General features: G+C 40.6%; 1 protein-coding gene across 10 annotated transcripts in view; it reads right to left on the bottom strand.

Annotated features, from left to right (window-relative positions):
- The window catches only part of TUT4 (terminal uridylyl transferase 4), a 73,925-nt gene that overhangs the window by 28,788 nt on the left and 23,642 nt on the right, over nucleotides 1–21,495 (bottom strand). For all 10 annotated transcript variants that reach the window (XR_006273903.1, XM_038414767.2, XM_043491249.1 and 7 more), the window contains 7 exons: nucleotides 16,234–16,285; nucleotides 11,202–11,271; nucleotides 9,716–9,842; nucleotides 6,463–6,582; nucleotides 4,625–4,843; nucleotides 4,303–4,477; nucleotides 1,051–1,802 (listed from right to left, as the gene is read on the bottom strand). Coding sequence is in view for 9 of the 10 variants with exons in the window: in XM_038414767.2 (XP_038270695.1) it covers nucleotides 1,051–1,802; nucleotides 4,303–4,477; nucleotides 4,625–4,843; nucleotides 6,463–6,582; nucleotides 9,716–9,842; nucleotides 11,202–11,271; nucleotides 16,234–16,285 (1,515 nt within the window). In the remaining variant the exon portion in view is untranslated. The remainder of the gene's footprint in view (nucleotides 1–1,050; nucleotides 1,803–4,302; nucleotides 4,478–4,624; nucleotides 4,844–6,462; nucleotides 6,583–9,715; nucleotides 9,843–11,201; nucleotides 11,272–16,233; nucleotides 16,286–21,495) is intronic.

The raw sequence follows: 21,495 nt of genomic DNA, 5'->3' as shown, positions 1-21,495 counted from the left end.
ATAAAGTCTGCCAGAATTGAAGCAGCACGTACCCTGAACTCTCATTTAATTCCTTCAGTGGCAGTCAAAAGAAAAGAGATGTAATCAAGCTGGAGTCACTGATCATTTTTTGATAAGGCCTTTTTGGCTCTGGTCACTTTTGGCTGGGTGCAAACTGAGCGATATCAATTCGTTCTAAAACATCTAATATTCAGGAAGATACCTGCATACTTCTTATCACTGCACTGGCAAGTCTTTTCTCAGAGTTACATTTTTTAAAACTGAAAATCTAGAGTTTTCCATATTGAAATTTATTAGTTGTTTTTACCTAGAGAAGGAGAATATGAGGAAAGCCAACCTTCCAGTCCTTGGGGATAGCTATAGCCAGGGTGGTAGATAAACATTAGTCTGGTGCATTTAGCTAGGGTCAAATTAAGTAATGTTTGTACAATACTTTGAAAACTGGAAAATGATATAAAACTACTATCAATAAGTTTTATTCAACATAATAATTTTCCTTCTTACAAATGAACAAAAATAAAAAACAAAACAAAAAAAAAAATATCAGGGCCCAAAAAAGATGGGCTATCCATCTCTCTTTCATTCTCTTCTATGGAGAGCAACTGCACTGCACTTCCCAACTGTGGAAAAGTAATAAAGTTAGAAAATAGTCTATACTTCTCTAATCTGACACAGTGAGGAACATCACATTTATAACCAAGATATTTATACATCTCTTTGTACCATAGGTAAATGCGTCAAGGTGCTGGTAAAGCTATGTTGTAACTCCTCTCAAACCATGGTGATATCCTGACATGTTAACTTATTTCAGCCCCCTAACAATACATTCACCTGTGCTGAGGGAGCAAGTATTTGAAACAGGGAAAGTAGTAATCCATGACAGAGAATGGAACAACAACTAAACAATTCTCCCACCTAGCAGTCTAACAGTTTGGAAGCAGGAATACAGTTCTAACAGGTAGTGAAAGGAAATACTTTGCAGCCAAGTGTATGTTTTATTGATATGGAAGTGAAATAACCTCACTTACATATCTTTAAAATGCATCTTACCTTTCCAGAAGTCAAAATAAATTTATCAAACACATAATGCATTTCTTCTCTGGAGAGTTTATCTTCATCTTTAAGGTTACAAACATCTACCATTGCTTTGCAGTTGTGCGAGGTAGCTGATGTGCTAGTGCACTTATTCTTCTGTGAATACTCCATTACTGAACTCTGTCCACTTTCAACATCAACAAATTCATTAACAGAATTTGGGTCATGGAACCAATGTTCACTGCAATTACAATGGTGGCTTAGCTTGTCTTTAGTTAGACAAATTTCTGAAAGCTCTAGATCATCTTTCTCTTTGAGTGATTTTTGCTTTAATTCACAGGATTCTTTAGAAATAAGAGATACTGTTTCCTCTCTGTCTTCATCATAATTGGAGTCCAATGCATCTGTCTTATTTATTAACAAACTGTCTGTGTTCTCAGAAACACATTTCCTGGATGTAGATTCCATTTCATTACATTTAAGTTCATATTCTTGTATACTACATCCATTTCCTGCATTCTGTTTCTCTAAAATGTTTTCTCCCTGTGAAAGGCAACAGTTGGCTACAGGTTCTCCAGATTTTGCAGATTTCTTGCTGCTAATTTTTTCCTTTTCTTTTTGCTTGGTATCTGATTTGGATTTAATCCCATCTTTAGTCTGTGGACATGCAAAATATTTATATGCTGTCCTGAACCGCTCCAGGATGTACTCAAACACCATCTGGCTATTTAGGCTTCGTGCAACATTCCTCTTTAGTGCAAAAGGATCTAGAAAAAGACAATTCAAGTAGTAATTTACTACTTTACATTAAGTAATACTTACACAATAATGTATTTCAAATGCATAAATTATTAGTATTTTGTATTTCAAATTACAGAACCCTATAATATAGTCCAGAACTATATTTATTATGCTATACATCCTCTTCTTCATTTCATCCTGGTACCTGACTGTTTTCATTACAAGGCTGAAGAATATAATGGAATAAATAGCTCATAGACATATATTGTTCTTAAGTACCATTTAAGGATCTGGATCCCAAGGGAGTCTTTAGATTTTTCTGTATAATCACCATATATTTACTGTAAATGTCTGATTTAATTAATGAAAAATTGTGTACCCTTTCTGTTTTGTTAAAAAAATTGTCCACATTATGGCCGATTCTTAAACTTCAAAGTAAAATAAATATCCAGACATTACAATCAATCTTTGGGTAACTCTGCCCAATATTTTCTCCTTCTTTGATTTTTTTCATTGATTTAATTTGATAAATAATTTATTTAAAAGTGAAGCAACAGTCACAAAACTGACTATTTAAAATGATCTCATAGCATTTCATATTTAGTTTCTCCTTGTAACTTCCAGATCAAATTTGTGGTTTACATGTCAAAAGAGGACCTTCATAATGCAATTACTGATATTCCACCTCAGATCTTAAATATCAAGGTGGGTTGCTTCTTCCTCTTACATCAACTCCTGTACTAAAAATTCATCAAATGGAATTTAGCTGAAAACACTGTTAAAAGAATATAATCCCACCCTCTTAGAATAACCACTATTTGATCATTATCTTGACACACATTCCCTTTTTTCTCATGGTTCAGATACTCTTTGACTCTATTCAGTTCCTTACTGTAATCTCAGGGTATGTCTACACTGCAATAAAAGACATGCTGCACCAAGTCTCAATGCCCAGGTCAGTTCCTTGGGCTCACAGGGCTTGCACTGATGGGCTAAAAATAGCAATGTAGATGTTCCAGCTCTGGTTGGAGCCCAAGCTTTGAGATGCGGTGCTGCAGGTTTTTCTTTGCAATGTAGACATACATACCTTTAGGGACTCCAGTTTCCAGGATGATGACTAGGTTGGATTCTCATCTCCAAAACTCAAAGTCTATTCACTCAGACTTAACTTCCCCTCCCCAACATTTCTTTGATCATGCCCTACACATATCCATCTTACCAACACCTCCGTTACCAAGGTCATTAACAAACCTCCTTCTAGCAATGTCAGAGGAAATTTTTCAAATCCTATTTCACTTTGTCTCCTGCCTTTGACACATTTCATTACTGTTCTCTCTACCTTCCCTAACACTGTTCTCTTCCTGTTCTCCTCATACCTCACTGATTCCTCCTCAGCATCCCTTTGCTGACTCCCATTCTCCTCTTTTCTGTTGGCATTCTTTAAGATTCTCTACTTGGTCCATTCTTTTTCCCTCTATGTGCTTTATGAGACCTCAGGCACTACCATTTCTAAGCTGATAACTAACCAATCTACCTCCTACTTTCAACTTCCACCCCTTTTGTCCAGTTTCTCATATCTAGCCATCTCTCCTACACCTCCTCCTGGATGTCTCACTATCTCAATCTCTTATAAAAACTGAGCTTATCTTCTTTCCCAATGTTTTTTCCCACTTCCTCACTTTTCTATCACCACTGACAACAGAGTTCTGGTACATTATTTGCTGATCTTTCCTAACAAATACTGTTTATTTTTTTAAAAAACTAATAAATAAATAAATAAATAAAAGATTAATGTTTTCCAAATGGAAATGGATAAAACTTAGGCAGAGAAAGGGAATTATTCTTTCTCCCATCACCACATAAGGTATCACCATCAAATTTATTCTGCCTCAAGGCTCCCAAATGTATTACTTATGGTCAGACATCTAGTTTTTAATATATTTTCCAGGACATACTCATCATTCCACTATGCTGACAGTCAGCTTCCCAGTGTGGGAATATGGCCCATGGGAGCTTCTACTCCACTGAGCTGGTTCCATTCACTCTGATCAATGCTCTCCTCTCTGCTCTGCCCATATGTCAGAAGCAGGGGAAATAAATTGATGATCAGAGGCAACTAGAAAACCCAGTGGTAGGAATCTTGCAGAGGTAATGTTCCCACAACCCCAGAACAAATGGGAAGGAAGAATGGGTGGAGAAAAGTGCAGATAATGGGGAATGAAATAGATGGAGATGGTTCAAGGAGAAAAGGAACAGAGACAGAATGGAAGGAGAAAAGGCTGGGGGGAAATGGTGCTCCATCCATATTTCAGGAGTCATTGTACTCATACTGCAGTGCTGGGTAGATGACACATCCTCAAGTAGCCTGATTAACTTTTGTACATTTGCCAGCTAACCTTGTACTTTCCTCTCCATTTGCATCCAATGCAATTTCTTGTCTAAGTACTAGAAATAAATGTTAGGTAAGTAAAATCCAAAGAATAAAGCATAATGCCTGTAGATTTGGTAGAAAGAACATTACCGCACCTTCAATGGCTATTCGTCTTTTAGGCCAGTTTTTGTTCTCTCTGGTTAAGAGTTCTTGTACCCGTATACTGATGACATATTCCTCCAAAGCAAAATCCAGTGTGTAAAACTTCAACAGTTCTAACCATAGTTGCCCCAGGGATATTTGGTGGGGTTTTTGAAATGCTAAGGGAGACTGAAACAAACAAGAATGTTTAGTTGCAGTAAGAAATGAAAATTCCAGTATTTTTCTAAGTTTTTTTTTAAATAAAAAGTTTAAAGATCAGACAGCAGAGGTGAGAGACAGCAGATGTGGTCTCCATTCAGATAAACAATGACTCACTTTGCCATGTTTCTCCTTTGCATTACTTTGGTTGTCCGTTTCTGAGCTTGTTGACTTCTTACCACCTTTTTGCTGTTCAGCTTTAGCTTTGCCGTCTATACCACTTGAGTTTTTCCCCGCTCCATTATTTGGTGGCTTGTATTCCCATCTTACAAACTTCTCCTCTTCTATACCTCTCAGTGGGTAGTCATCTGCCCTCTTTAAATCAAAGCCTTCAATCTAAATACAGTTAAAGGATTTCTGAGAACAAGATTGTATGTCACATACCATACTTGGGCCAAAACACAGAAATGGCAATTTCAGGGCCTAAAAAAGATAATTTCACCAACACTGCTAATGCTGGTTATGCATGGTAAGAAAAGGGTAATCACATCTCAGTGTGTCAACTGAGTTAAAAATAAATTCCTTCTCCCTGACGCAAAGCACAGAATTGCACAATTGTCCATATGTATTATGAGAGTCTTTCACTTTCCTCAGAAGCAACAGGCACAAGTCAACCACACAAAGAAAAATGTGCTAAGGGCTTTATTTGGAGCAGGGGTCTCAAACACGCGGCCTGTGGAGTTATTTCCTGCAGCCCGCCATAGGCGCCGACTCCCCCTCTCTGCCCCTCACCCTTCCCTCCTCACCCCCTTGAGAGTGCCGCATCCCCACTCCTCCGCCTACCTCCCAGCACTTCCCGCCACCAAACAGCTATTTGGCAGCACTTAGGACTTTCCAGGAGGGAGGGGGGAGGAACGAGGATGCGGCATGCTCAGGGGAAGAGGCGAGGAAGAGGCAGGGCCAGGGCAGGGATTTGGGGAAGAGGTGGGAAGAGGCGGAACAGGGGCGGGGCATATACTGAAGTGTCGCTAGATACCCCTTGTTGCTATGGTGACACCCCTCTTTTCATTAGGTGCCAGCAATGTGCTTGGTAAGACCTCAAACAGCTTACAGTCTAGCAGAGCTACACAGTAGCCAGGATGCACAGGAAGACCCGGGGGGCGGAGAGGAGAGGGAATTAACTTGTAGCAGTCTGGGAGAGGGGGTTGTTTATTTGGGCATCTGTGGCGTGATTTGAATCATACCTGTCATTCCCCTTGGCTTCAGGGCTTTGTTGCAATGCAAGTGCTATCAGAGCCTGTTCTGAAAGAGAGATGGACTCAAGAGAGATGGGGGGATTCAAAACCTGCGTCCCAGCCCCTTGCTGTTCTGGACTGTGACCTGAGGCTGAAAAGTGCTGCCAGCTGCCGTCTGTGAGGTTCAGCGCATGCTCACGGCCAGTGGCTCTTGGCCCATCAGTCCCCATGACAGCTCCCTCTGCTTCCGCAAGGGTAATGCCAATGTTTGGAAATACATATATATGTGAACAGTTTTTCTCTTCCAGGAAGATTAACAAATCTGTGTTAAGGTCAAGGCTCACTGATGAACATTTGCAAGCAACACTGAGATTGGTTTCATCTCAGGATATCAAACCTAATATTGATGCTCTGGTTGATGCAAAATGCTGCCAGATAAGCGGCCAAAAATGGAACGACTGTCAAAATTAGCACTAACTTTTCGCATTACAGTTTTTAAAAAGTTAATACATTGACTTTTAATAGCATACTACATTACTCTTCATTTTTTTCATTTTTGACTATACTTTTGTATTGTTGTATGAAAAGGTTTCAGTGATGTGGCCCTCGGGCCAATGTACTAGTCCTCATGTGGCCCTCGATGTGATTTGAATTTGAGATCCCTTATTTAGACTATTCAATCTAGTATGACACATCTTATGATCTGTAAAATAACCGTGTAGCACTGCTCCTTAAAAATATTGCAAGAGTAGGATTATTATATTGTCAAAAAGAACTTACCCAAGTGCCTAAATAGGACGGTAAAATGGGTGGTTTTCTTTGTTGAAGAAAAAATATCACCATTAAGGCAAAAGAATATGAGGGAATCCCACCTTCTGCCTGGCAGTCAATATGGCACAACTACAAAAAGATAAGACAGCTATAGTTTTCTGATAAGATTTTAGCATTTTAATTATACAATACATTATAAAAATGAGCCATTAGAAAAGTTCAAAAGGAATAGGGAATATATGCTAAAGCTAACTAGAAAGTCTTTCATCTCAAAATCTAAGGAAATGGTAAACTTTTATATAGATGTTTTCTGTGTTCTCACTCACAATCCATTCAGAACACAGCACCTCACCTACTTTTTTCCACACCTTGCAGCTCCCATGTTACAGCATTCTTCAGAAAGTTACAGTAGATATACATTGGCCAGAGGATAAAATGTAAACTCTAATCATTTGTAAAGTTCTTCAACTTTGCTATTATTATTTATGATTACACTCATTGATTCTATTATAACTGTGCAGTTGTGGCTTACATTTATGCTTCTGCCAGAGATTTATGTTTTTGGTAAGAGAACCTGCTATTGTGCAATCGCCAGGTATTCTTCATATCTGGCTCTATGCTGATAGAATGCTTTTCCATGTGAGCTCAAGAGGTTTTTCACTGTTTTTAAAGTCAGACTTCAAACAGTTCTCTTTTCTAGTTTGTAATGTTATGTTCTTATGTATTGCATTAATCAATTTATGAAAACCTCTTCACAAAAATATCAATAATATTAATACTACTATATAATGGAATGCACTTTTCAATAAAGTCAAGTCATTTAAAGTCAAGTATTGCTTAGTAGTGACCCCAAACCTGAACTATAAAAGGATTTGACATCTGAAGTATACTTTATACGGCTGTTACAGCTCAATTCTTATACTCAGCAATGGTATCTCTAGATGACCCAGTGGGAGATGGAGACAAAAACTTGTACAATTGTTTTGCTGGCAGCGTGACATGAGCTCATTTTTTAAAACTGCCTTGATTTTGATGAGTGGTGGGTTTGGCAAATGATGCTTGCTTTCTTGGGATGAATTCTGGGAAAGTTCCCAGTCCTAGAATGAGGATCTGCAGAGTCCTGCACCTGTTGAAACTGTACTGTGGGTGATAAGACGTCCAATGTTTGCTAGTTGGTGTGCTTCATAATGTTATGGAGGCCAGAATAGAGCCAATGATATAGTGGCAATTTTAGAAGTGTGTATAATATAAATGAAGGATGAGATCCTCACCCCCTCTCTGGCCCCTTTACATCAGATAAAAGAGTCACAGCAGTGTAAGGGGGCATGTCAGAGGGAGGCTGGCCCCTGTGACTGAAATAGGTCCAGTGCCCCTGTGCCACAGCAGGTGCTCCTAGTTGGGCGCATTAAGGGGGTAGGGGCTGCACCTGGGCTATAAATGGTTAGAGGTTGCTCCAATACAGGAGGATTGGCTGTGATAATAGAACTGAGAAAAAGGCAGGAAGCCGCAGGAAGCAGGAGCAGCAGGACTACCACAGTCCGCTAAGAGGGGAGGCAGGGAGAGCCCAACATGTGAAGGTTGAGTGAGGAACTGTTTGTTTAAATTTGAATAATAAAACTGCTAAAAGGAGATTGTGGGTGTGGCAGTGTCTCTTTGCAAGCAGGGGAGAAGTCATGCCTTGTACAGGGCCCTATAAGCCCCAGTTCTGACTAGGGGAGAATTCCCCTGCACAGGCACTGTGGACAACAGCCATAAGATGGCCATTCAGCAATCTCCTTGCAAGCCCTGGAGTAGGGGGCATGCCAAGGGTGTGGATGGGGGCAGCACTGCAGAGATTCTGGACAGTACCACAGCCAATAGGGCAGCCTTGGACGGCATCCATAACTTTGACAGGTCCCATCCAGGCCCCCAGAGTAGCCCAGGATCAGGAGAGTACAAAAGTGACTTAAAGGTACCTTAGCTCTCTCCTCCCTTTGAGCTGTAAGAGTTCAGTGCTGGCAGAGCACAAAATCTTACCCAGTAGATCTTTGGCCAAGTTCCACTGGAAAACTCTTCATGAGTCACAAGTGTACTGCAACCTGGGAAGATTTCATGACTTTTACAAGTTAGACTTTTTCAGTCTGTCTAGCTAGGAATTTTAGCAACCCAAGTTCCTTAAACTTAGTTGCACCACTTGGAGTCTGCAAGCAATTTAATTTAAATCATCTCTCCACAGATGTCAAAAAGGCGGCATATACTTGCCTCTAGACACAAAGTGGACATATTCTGCATTACATGCCACTGCATATACTTCAACTCACAATACAGAATAGAAAAGAGAATTCAGAGTCGTTGGGTTTTTTTTTTTTTTTTAAACTATTGTAACCATGCACAAAACTATGCACACAGAGCTGCAATCTACTTCCAAAAAGAAAAGGAGTACTTGTGGCACCTTAGAGACTAACAAATTTATTAGAGCATAAGCTTTCGTGAGCTACAGCTCACTTCATCGGATGAAGTGAGCTGTAGCTCACGAAAGCTTATGCTCTAATAAATTTGTTAGTCTCTAAGGTGCCACAAGTACTCCTTTTCTTTTTGCGAATACAGACTAACACGGCTGCTACTCTGAAACCTGTGAATCTACTTCCAGGTTTTCATGATATTAATAAATCATTCCAGAGACAGTTCACTAGAACTCACAAAGGTTTATAACCCTTTTACATACAGCTAAGTCTGTGTTACTTCTTGTATTTCAGAATCCAGTTCAGAACTACCCTCCTTAAGCTTACTGTAGCCTACTTCATGGACCTTGTCTTTGTATTCCCTCTACTCATCTTGCACCTCTCTACTCCCTCTTTTCCTTCAACAAAATCTTGTCCCTCTTGATGAAAGAGTGCCTCCTCCTCTGCAGCTCCTCCTGTCAGGTCTCCATCTCTGCCTTAAGTCTCAGAAGAAAGTATTTTTCACCCTTGCATACCTCTCCATTCCTCTCTCCCATCCTAACATTTCTTTCTGTAATTGTGGGATATAAATGCTGAAGAATTTGGGGACACAGTTTACAGGAGAGATGGATGCTACATTTGACTATAGTACATTTTGATTCAGCAAAAAAAAGAAAAATTTCATAAGAAACTTTGATACTACTGTATTATAAATTACATGCTGGTGTCTGTGTCACAGGAAGTTTACTCCCATAACACATTAATTGCTGTATTATATTTTATGTGCAATCCTCAAGGGAAGAACAGACATGTTTAAGCGGTCTTTATTTGTATGAACTTACTCTAGCCCAGTAGCGGAAAGCCAACACCAAGGGAACAAGGACAGGTTCCAGTTTGCCAAGTGCAGCCAGCAAGTCAGTTGTAAGACAGGCCACATCATTTCTAGCACTCACTTTACAAGTTAAACCACTGTCATTAAGAGAGAAATAAGAAACCAGTTTAAGTTCATAATTTTAACTCCAAGTAAGCAGACAAAGTTTGAAAGATTGCCACTCCCAGCATACTGAAAGCAAATACCAGAACACCTCTCATGAATGAAAGTGACCATTTTAGCAAGCAACATGATACCTATCAAACTGAGTTAGATTTTCATTACTGCAGGAGTTGGATTTGGAACTCACAAAAATCCCTCCCAGCTATAACAATGAAAAATATCATAGATCATTTTTTTTTCCTATGCTCAACTCTGCCACTGATTAACTATGTCACCTTATGCAAGTCACTTAAACTTCCAGTGTATCTTATCTCCTCCTTCTATTTCCTTCCCCATCGTTCACTTGACATTAAATTATATTGGGTAGAGAATGGACATTTGACTGAGATGGGTTAGTATTCGTTGTCCTTGTGGAGGAATTGAATCTGCAGAAGCGGGAGGAGTGCCAAACCAAAGGAAACTTGGAAAAGCTAGTACTTTAAATATAAAATATATGGTAAACTAGGGCCTTGATTATCATCTCTGAAATACACTTTTCTGGTTTCTCTTTGTATTATCTTGATTTATCTTCTCTCTCAGATAATTTTTTTTTCTTAACCAAACGGTAAATCTGACTTTTTCAGATTAAATACAAAAACCAGAGCCCGCCTACTCGTTTAAGATCTATGCTATGTGTTTATTTTTTAATATAAGAGCTGGGATGTACCATCTAAATATTCTCTCAAGAAACTTCATTCTGCCTCCCTAAATTATTATTTACATTATGTTGGTACCTATAATGTGCTAGCAACATCCACACACATAGGAAGCAATAGTTCCTGCCCCAAAGAATAGCCAGGGACTCTCCTGGGTTCAACCAAATACTTCCTATCCTAAACTGTCATATAGTGGTGCTGTACACCATTAAACAGCAGCTAAATTTCATTGAGGTGGCTGCATTTCAGTAGTTGATGAAGTTATCTACCCATTTCCCCTTTTCAGTCTCTCATGTGGGTAGTGAGGCTTAAATTTGTGAAATGCTTTGAGATCCTTGGATTAAATGGTTGGTATAAATTTTAAGTATCCCCTGAGAATGACTTTCTCTTTTCCTTATTTAACTCCATCCAGAAGGGACATGACCAGACTCTCTCAACTGGTGTCCTTGGTGAATCAGGGCTAGTCCAAGTGAGAGGATGAAGCCAACCTCTCTTTCTGGGCTACCCTTTCTACTGTTAGCATGAATATTACATTGACATTTACTGCTGGGAGTGCAAGCAACCAGCTGCCAGGAGGTATGAATAAGCAGAATAAATGTTGATATACTGTTAAGGATCCTTTTGAACTTTTAAACACACCTTTTAACATCTCTGCAAAAGACAACAGGAACTTTGGCATGGAAATCTGACTCCACATCTGAGTAAAAAGCTAAACAAGGAAGAGAAGACAAAAATGTTAGCTATAAAAGTCTTCCATAGTTTTCCCTGTTTCTTTTAGCTGCTAGATTCAAATTAAGTAGATTTAAGTCGCAGGTGCCATATGTCTAAATATTTTCTGATCACTTTGGATTCTCACCACCACTATAGTACATGCAGTAAGGAGGAAAGGTTACAGTAACTATGGTTCTTTGAAATGTATTGTTCACATGGACTACATTCTTGGTGCACATGCTCCTCATGCATCAGATTCTTTTTTTGCCAGTAATGTCCGCTGGGGCTGCATCTGCACCTTCAATATCCTCCCATCCCCTCGCCCAATGGCATAAAGGGCTAAGAAAGCCTATACATCCCTCAGTTCCTTTGCCAATACAGAACCCCAAAGGAGGTGGACTCTATTGTAGCGGGAAAGGAGGTTGGAGCATGGAATCCAAATAGATAATACCTCTTTAAGAACCACAGTTACTGTAAGGTAAGTAATCGTTCTTTCTTCTTTGAGTGATGGTTCACATGAATTCCACTCTTGGTGACAAACAAGCAGTTACCTGTTTGCTTGGATGTGGATCAGAGAAGTCTTACTTAAACAATAATTGCAAAACAGGCCTGTGAAAATCAGCATCCAATGGAACCTCTACCAAAGAACAGTGTCTTGGAAATGTGTAGACTGAGCTCCACATTGCTGCCCTACAAATTCCGGAAATTGGACATACTTCAAACAGGCAGCACGGGCTGCTTAAGCACTATTGAAATGGGTCTAATATGTCTAGGTGTATCTAAACCGGTTAACTCTCTGACCAGTGAATAAGTATGGAATAGCCCTTGGAGGAACTTCGACACTATCAGATGGGGGTGGGTAGGGGGAGAAGGGAGCATGATTTTAGACGCAGACCATAAGCCAAAGATGGCCCTTAACAGAACTGAACAAAAGGCCAGTCTGTTTTAAGTGCGATAGGTAGTTGAGGTCTTTGGTTTTAAGGCCTGGATCAGGTCCAGAACCTCTTGAGCTGCCCATATTTCTCGTTTATGTTTTCCTGCTCTCTATTAGGACTTCCTGGACCTGAAGGGAGCAGTCTCTATCTATGATACTCAGCCAGCCAACAGCCACAGTGACAGTTGCAGTGACTTCGTATCTGGGTGGAATATCTGGCTGTGGTGCTGTGAGAACACTTTTGGGCAGTCTGGGAGCTAGATCAGTGTCTGAATGTGTATTAGTTGTGTATTAGGACATGTGTATTAGTTCTGTCAGCCAAAACTTGCTAGTGCAGAATATTAGACTAATCGTGGCTTTGTCTTGTGATTTTGGAAGTTACCCTGGGGATGAGGGGAAATAGGTGAAAATGCATACAGAACACCAGGAGATCCTTGCAGAAGAAAGACATCCAGTAACTACCCCAGGTTTACAACCCCTTTGGAACAAAAGTTCTGGCTCTTTGCATTGACATTGGGGGCAAACAGGCCTATCAGATGGTTCCCCCAATGCAAGAATATCGGCTCTATGATGGATTTCCTCTACATACGCTCGTGTGTGGTAACAGACTGACTGCCAGGTTGTTGCTAACTCCCAGAAGATGAAAAACCATTGGGGTTATCCCGTGGTGGTGGCACCATGTCCAGAGCTTCATAGTTTCTAGAACTAGGAGGAACAAGTGTGAACCACCTTACTTGTTTATATAGTGCATTGTTGACATCTTGTCCATCACGATCTGCACTGTGGAGTTTTGGAAAACAGGTAGGAAGGGCATACAGGTTAGTATGATGGCTCTGAGCTCCAGGGCATTGATGTGAAGCACCGTGTTTTCTAGGGACCAAGCCCCTTGCATCTTTAGATGGTCCGGTGGGTTCCCCAAGCCTGTTCCAGACACATCTGTGATTATAGTCCTTGTAGGGGAGGGAACCCACTGCACAGATTTGTGGGTTCCTTCCACCATCTGAGTTCTGTGATGAAGTGAGATAGAACCATGATCTTTTCATACATCTGGTGTTTTGCCAGGGAACAAACTGATCTGAGACAGATTTGGAATGGGCAGAAATGAAGTCTGGCAAGTGTCATCACATACATCCACAGTGATATATGATCTAGCACCCCAGACATGTCTGACTCATCATAGACAGGTTTGATTCTATCCCAACCACTAATGACTATACTGAAACCTCGAGTCAATTATGGCTCTTTTGCACTCTATTGCCTGCAATACAGTAAGATGATTTTGTTTAAGTTTACCAGGAGGCCCAACTGAAACAACAAAGTGTCCATTCCAGGCTTGCTGCCATCTCAATCTGGGATCTGCACTGCTTCAGCCAATTGTCCAGGAAAGAGTAGATACGAATGCCCTTCCTGCTGAGATGTGCCGCTACTATCACTAGGCACTTCATAAAGACTCTTGGCTCTATAGAGTCCAAATGGCAGTACCTCATACTAGTAATGAGTAGGCCCTACCATGAATCTTAGGTATTGCCTATAAGACGGATGGATGGCTATGTGGAAGTACATATCCTAGATGTCAAGAAACATTCATCAGTCTTGAGAAATGTAGACAAGCATTACCATCCTGAATCTCAAGTGGTGTATATACACATTCAGTCTCCGCAGGGCTAGGATAGGACAAAAACCACCTTTCTTCTTTGAGATAAGGAAAAATTGGGTGTAGTATCTCTTCTATGCCTTCTAGACAAAGCAATGAGGCCATTTCTGTTTATAACAGGCTCTTGTGAGAAGGATCCCTGCAAACGTATGAGGAAGAGAGCAGGGTGGGTAAAGTGTGGAAATGTATAGGGTAGCTTTAGGCAATTATGACTAATGCCCATTATAAGCTGTGATGGCCACATAGTCCTGGGGAAAGCAGCAAGGTGGTTCCTGAAAGTGAGAGAAGGCTCTGGATTGTCTTTAGGTATGCTTCAACACTCCGGTTAAAGCTGCTGCCTCCAAGAGGCTTGCCGAGGAGGGGCAAGATGGGAATCCCCTGAAGCATCTGGGCTTCTTTCTGTGTTGCTCCTGTCAACTCCAGATGTAAGAAGCAGTACTTTCTTTACTGGGGCTGGTGCTTGCATAGTCTTCTATAGAGAACCAGTATGTAGATTCCCAGGGACCACAGTGTGGCCCTTAAGTCACTACAGGAGTGTAGGCCTTAGTCTGTTCTCTGGCTGAAGAGCTCTAATCCATCAAAGGACAAGTCCTCTGCAGTAGCCTGTACTTTGCACGATACCTTGCCCAGTGCTTGGAGCCATGAGGCCAAAGCTATCGGAAGCCTGTATCCCAAGAAAGGGGAAAAAAATTCATAGGAAGGAGTTGTAGACCAAGCTGGATGAGCAAGCATCTTAGAGAGGTGATTAAGAAGAACCAGAAAGCATACAGGGAGTGGAAGATGGGAGGGATCAGCAAGGAAAGCTACCTAATTGAGGTCAGAACATGTAGGGATAAAGTGAGACAGGCTAAAAGTCAAGTAGAGTTGGACCTTGCAAAGAGAATTAAAACCAATAGTAAAATGTTCTATAGCCATATAAATAAGAAGAAAACTAAGAAAGAAGAAGTGGGGCCGCTAAACACTGAGGATGGAGTGGAGGTTAAAGATAATCTAGGCATGGCCCAATATCTAAACAAATACTTTGCCTCAGTCTTTAATAAGGCTAAAGAGGATCTTAGGGATAATGGTAGCATGACAAATGGGAATGAGGATATGGAGGTAGATATTACCATATCTGAGGTAGAAGTGAAACTCAAACAGCTTAATGGAACTAAATCGGGGAGCCCAGATAATCTAGTTTCAAACAATTTGCTTGGTACTGAAGTTACGCTTATTGGCCTGTAATTGCCAGGATCGCCTCTGGGGCCTTTTTAAAAAATGTGTCACATTAGCTATCCTCCAATCATCTGGTACAGAAGCTGATTTAAATGACAGGTTACATACCACAAATAGTAGTCCTGCAACTTTATATTTGAGTTCCTTCAGAACTCTTGGGTGAATACTATCTGGTCCTGATGAATTATTACTGTTCATCAATTTGTTCCAAAACCTCCTCTACTAACACCCCAATCCAGGACAGTCCTTCAAATTTGTCACCTAAAAAGAATGGCTCAGGTCTGGGAATCTCCCTCACATCCTCTACAATGAAGACTGATGTAAAGAATTCATTTAGTTTCTCTACAATGGCCTAGTCTTCCTTTAGTGCTCTATTAGCACCTCGATTATCCAGTGGCTCCACTGATGGTTTTGCAGGCTTCCTACTTCTGATGTAGTTAAAAAATGTTTTGCTGTTAGTTTTTGTGTCTTTTGCTAGTTGTTCTTCCATTTATTTTTGGCCTGCCTAATTACACTTCAATACTTGACTTACCAGAGTTTATGCTCCTTTCTATTCTCCTCAGTGTGACTTGACTTACAATTTTTAAAGCATGCCTTTTTTCCTTTAACTGCCTCTTTTACTCTGTTGTTTAGCCATTGTGGCATTTTTTGGTCCTCTTATTTTATTTGGGGTATACATTTAATTTGAGCCTCTTTTATGGTTTTTTTAAAAGTTTCTATGTGGCTTGCAGGCATTTCACCCTTGTGACTTTTCTTGTAATTTCCTTCTTGAAGTTAAAAGCCATTGTCTAGGGCTTCTTCGGTATTTTCCCTCCACGAAGATGTTAAATTTAATTACATTATAGTCACTATTACTGATCAGTTCAGCTATATTCACCTCTTGGACCAGATCCTGTGATCCACATAGAACTAAACTGAGAATTGCCGCTTCCCTTGTGGTTTCCAGGAGTAGCTGCTCCAAGAAGCAGTCAGTATCAGTCTAGCACCATTCACTAGCATTAAACTGATTGAAAAAGTCTACAGTAAAACATAAAATCTCTATCCTTTTTGTAACTCAAATATTCTGTGTGCTTTTTGTTGTATTTTTCCCAACAATGTTAGTACAAAAAGCAATTAAGTAAGCAAAGAGTTAATTACAGATAAAGAAGTTAACTCACCACAGGTTTTTAAAATGTCAAGCACCTGTATCAGAACATCCGGGTGACTCATCTAAAAAGGAGGACCAAACAAAATTAGGACAGGTTATTTTATTCAGAAACTGAGTTACTGAACTTTATAATTAGTTTAACACCATTTAAGTTATACAATTTAAATACATAATGTTTATTGTCAATTTTCCTACAATAATTCATTGTATTCATCTACTGATATTTATGAAAAATGTTAAATATGTTCATCTACTCCATGAAAATGGGCACTAATAAATAATTCAGACATCTTTCACTTTCAAGTTATATTCTATGAACTCTTCTGGTAAACCCATCTGCTCAATCTACACATTAAAAAATAATTTGAATCCTTAAGTACTGACATTGAAATCTGAATCCTCTGATATGGCATATGTTCAGCTGTGAGTGTTGGATCTTTACTCCTGGGGGAATTCTGCGCCACTGCGCATGCACAGACTTTATATCCCCCAAAGGTTTCTTTGCTTCCTCACAGAAAAATGACTTTCTGACAGGGAAGCAAAGAAAAGCCACAAGAGCAGCCATGCAACCCTCCCCAGCATATGTTTCAGGTGCCCAGGGCAGCCGGCAGAGAGGTAAATCACTGTGGGGCAGGAAGCAGGAGTGGGGAAGACCCAGCTGGTGGCTCCTACCCTGCGCCGAGCTCAGCGGCTAGTCCGGGCTGGACTGGGGAGGACAGAACTTCCTCTTCCCCCACACAGCATACGGGGCCGGGTCAAATCTATCTCCAGATTTTTCCTCCTGGTGCAGGAAGCTATGCAAATTCTCCCTTCCTCACCCCACCCCCCTGCTTCTTGCACTCATCGCTCCTCAGCTGCAGGGGGAGAGATCCCTGTACAGAGAGCTGCTACCCCATCCACCCAACCCCCTTGCATCCAGACCCCCTTATACCAAGACCCTCCCCAATGAGCCCCATCCCCGATGAGCCACCCGCACCCAGATCCCCATCCCACCGAGCCCCCCAACCAGTTGCACTTGGATCCCCACTCCACTGATCCCCACTCATCAAGCATCTGGACCTCCCCACTGAGCCACCCATTCACCCCCCGCCGAGCTCTGTCCCCCCACTCCCAGACCCCCTCCACGCTGAGCCCCAACCACCTTCACCTGGACCCCCCTGTAGAGTTCCATTACCACTGCACCCAGAAACCCCCAAGCCCCTGTGCATCCAGAGCCCCTCCGCATCCAAATCCCCCATTAAGCCGCCTGCACCCAGACTGCCCCACAGAGAACCCTCTCAACTCACACCTGGATTCCCCCCCACACTAAGCCCCTCCATATTTGGATCCCGCCTTGCTGAGCCTGCCTCCCACACCTGGTACACCTGGCATGGAGGGGCAGTGCCCTGGGGTGTTTCCGGGGCAGGTCCAGACCTTGCACTGTCAGGGTTGGGTGCAGCCTCACCACTGAGACCATGTCCGGGGGCGGGGGGAAAGCTGCACAGTGATCTCCCACCTCTGTGCAGCCAGTAGCCTGTGCTCCACAATGCCATGCTGGAGCCTCTACATTTATTTGACAAATAACATTTGCAATATTTTGCAGAATTTTAAAATATGTGCATGTGCAGTATTTTAATTTTTTGGCACAGAATTTTTTATTGTTTGGGCACAGAATGCCCTCAGGAGTAGCTCTTGAGCTCGTCAAATAAATATGTATCATGAACTTTGGTTTACTTAATGAATTTTGTTAAAGTAACACATTTTTATACATGGAAAAAAATCTTATTTTCCAGAAACCTAATATACTTTTCAAAACAATATTTTAAAGGTGAACTGGAAACAGTTTTAACAAAAATTAGTTAAAAATTATTTTTATGTGCTCAGAGACCCAACCAACAACAGACATGGAGTACTAAGCATATATTTGCTTTAAAAGGTATCCCAGTGTAGCTCCAGCTGATCCTAATTGCTGAAACACCTCAGAATGCAATACTTCACCCCAAAGTACCAACACAGATGTCATGTGGACACTTCACTGGAACAACATAGTCAGCCCAAAAGGGCCCACGGTAGTAAGGTTTTTGAGTATGTTTTGAGGGTGTTGTTTTTTGTTTGTTTGTTTGTTTTAATTATATATTTTGTTTCTTACATTACTTTTGTATTAAGTTAAAGATGATCACCCCATGTATTATAAAAATACACCAATAACCTTAGCTTCCTAAGGGACAGCTCCATTGTTCTGGAGGAATTTTTGATATTTGTGATATCTGAGATGTGATAGCAACAAGGAGCTGAATAGAATATCAAAAGAAATATTATGGCAATTTTAATACAACTTTCCATCAAGTTTGTGACTTGTTTAGTGACTTTTCAATACTTGCTATTTGGGCTCCTGCACATAAAAATACACATATTATTTGGGGTAAACTATTTGCATTTAATCTCTAATGCTTAGAAGCAGATTCAACAGAACAGAAAAGGAAACAGCTAGTAGCCCACATAAAGCTGCAAAAAAACTGAAATTAAAGCTACCACATAGATGGTATTTTCTTGAAATGATGCAAAATGATAAAACTTTTGTCAATTTGACTTACAATTAGGGCTGTCAAGCGATTAAAAAATGAATCATAATTAATCACGCAGCTAAAAACAACAGAATACCATATATTTACAGAGTTTGGCTGTTTTCTACATTTTCAAATATATTGATATCAATTACAGCATACAATACAAAGTTCCAGTGCTCACTTTTTATTTTATTACAAATATTTGCACTGTAAAAACAAAAAAAATAGTATTTTTCAATTCATCTAATATAAGTACTGTAGTGCAATCTCTTTATCAAGAAAGCTGAACTTACAAAGGTAAAATTATGTGCAAAAAAAAATCTTCATTCAAAAATAAAACAATATAAAACTTTAGAGCGTACAAGTCCACTCAATCCTACTTCTTGTTCAGCCAATCATTCAGACAAACAAGTTTGTTTACATTTGCAGGAGATAAAGCTGCCCGCTTCTTGTTTACAATGTCACCTGAAAGTGAGAACAGGTGTTTGCATGGCACTGTTGTAACCGACGTCACAAGATATTTACGTGCCAGATGTGCTAAAGATTCATATGTCCCCTCATGTTTCAACCACCATTTCAAAAGACATGTGTCCATGCTGATGACGGGTTTTGCTCAATAACGATCCAAACCAGTGCGGACCGATGCATGTTCATTTTCATCATCTGAGTCAGATGCCACCGGCAGAAGGCTAATTTTCTTTTTTGGTGGTGTGATAAATGAGAGGCGGGGGAGGCAGCTCCCTTTTATGGACCCAGTCAGCCAGTTAGCTATAAAATCCCTGTTAGCAGCTGTTCTCCACTTGCTTTACCGTAAAGGGTTAAAAGTCTCACTGCTATGCACAGGTAAAGGGAAGTGAGTGGGCACCTGACCAAAAGAGCCAATGGGAAGGCTAGAACTTTTAAAAATTGAAACAAGACTCCCCTTTTGTCTGTCTGTTGTTGTTGTTCTCAGGGAGAAGCAGACAGGGCTGTAGTTATGCTGTAAGAAGCTTTGGGCCAGGTAGGAAAAATCATCAGTATCATACCTAGAAACTACTCATTTGAAATCCCAGATATGTAAGTAGATCAGGAAATGTCTAGGAAGACGCGATTAGGTTTATCTCTTTTTATTTCTTTATGTCTTGTAGACTCCTCTGTGCTAACCCCAAATGCTTTTGTTTTGCTTGTAACCTTCAAGTTGGACCTCAAGAAAGTTATTCTTGATGATTAATCCTTGTGTTTGTTTTTTAAATCTAGCAATAGCCTGAGTTTCCAGATGTATTTTCTTTCTTTTTGTTTTTAATAAAATTTACTTTTTAAGAATAGGATTGGGTTTTTGTGTCCTAACAGGTTTGTGTGCATGTTGTTTAATTAGCTGGTGGCAAGAGCTGATTTCCTTTGTTTTCTTTCTCAGTGATTCTCCGGGGGGGGGCTTGAGGGTACCCTAACAGGAAGGAATTCCCAAGTGCGCCTTCCTGGGTCCTCAAAGAGGTTTTGCGTTTGGGTGGTGGCAGCATCTATCCATCCAAGGTCAGAGAAAAGCTGTAACCTTGGGAGTTTAATACAAACCTGGAGTGGCCAGTATTAATTTTTAGAATCTTTGCGGGCCCCCACCTTCTGCACTCAAAGTGCCAGAATGGGGAATCAGTCTTGACAAATGGTTTGGGGTCTGCAGTTTCCACTTCGGAGTATTGCTCTTTTAAGATTTCTGAAAGCTTGCTCCACACCTCCTCCCTCTCAGATTTTGGAAGGCACTTCCGAGTCTTAAACCTTGGGTCGAGTGCTGTAGCTATCTTTAGAAATCTCAATTGGTACCTTCTTTGCGTTTTGTGAAATCTGCAGTGAAAGTGTTCTTAAAAAGAACAACATGTGCTGGGTCATCATCCAAGACTGCTATAACATGAAATATATGGCAGAATCTGGGTAAAATAGAGCAGGAGACATACAATTCTCCCCCAATGAGTTCAGTCACAAATTTAGTTAAAGCACTATTTTTTTTTAACGAGTGCCATCAGCATGGAAGCATGTCCTCTGGCATAGTGGCGGAAACACGAAGGAGCATACGAATGTTTACCATATCTGGCACATAAATACCTTGCAATGCTGGCTACAAAGGTGCCATGCGAACGTCTGTTCTAACTTTCAGGTGACACAGTAAATAAGTAAATAAGAAGGGGGCAGCATTATCTCCTGTAAATGTAAACAAGCTTGTATGTCTTAGCTGAAAAAGAAGTAGGACTGAATGGACTTGTAGGCTCTAATGTTTTACATTGTTTTGTTTTTGCGTGCAGTTGTAACAAACAAAAATCTACATTTGTAAGTTGCACTTTCATAGATTCATAGATACTAAGGTCAGAAGGGACCATTCTGATCATCTAGTCTGACCTCCTGCACAATGTAGGCCACAGAATCTCACCCACCCACTCCTACGAAAAACCTCACCTATGTCTGAGTATTGAAGTCCTCAAATTGTGGTTTAAAGACTTCAAGGAGCAGAGAATCATCCCTCAAGTGACCTGTGCCCCATGCTACAGAGGAAGGCGAAAAACCTCCAGGGGCCTCTTCCAATCTGCCCTGGAGGAAAATTCCTTCCCGACCCCAAATATGGCGATAAAGAGATTGCACTACTTGTATGAGGTGAACTGAAAAATACTATTTTTTTTTTATCATTTTTACAGTACAAATATTTGTAATAAAAATAATACTATAAAGTGAGCAATGTATACTTTGTATTCTGTGTTGTAAGT

Source organism: Dermochelys coriacea, chromosome 8 (genome assembly GCF_009764565.3).
Source record: "Dermochelys coriacea isolate rDerCor1 chromosome 8, rDerCor1.pri.v4, whole genome shotgun sequence".
Taxonomy (NCBI): domain Eukaryota; kingdom Metazoa; phylum Chordata; order Testudines; family Dermochelyidae; genus Dermochelys; species Dermochelys coriacea.
This window is presented reverse-complemented; position numbering and strand designations above follow the sequence as displayed.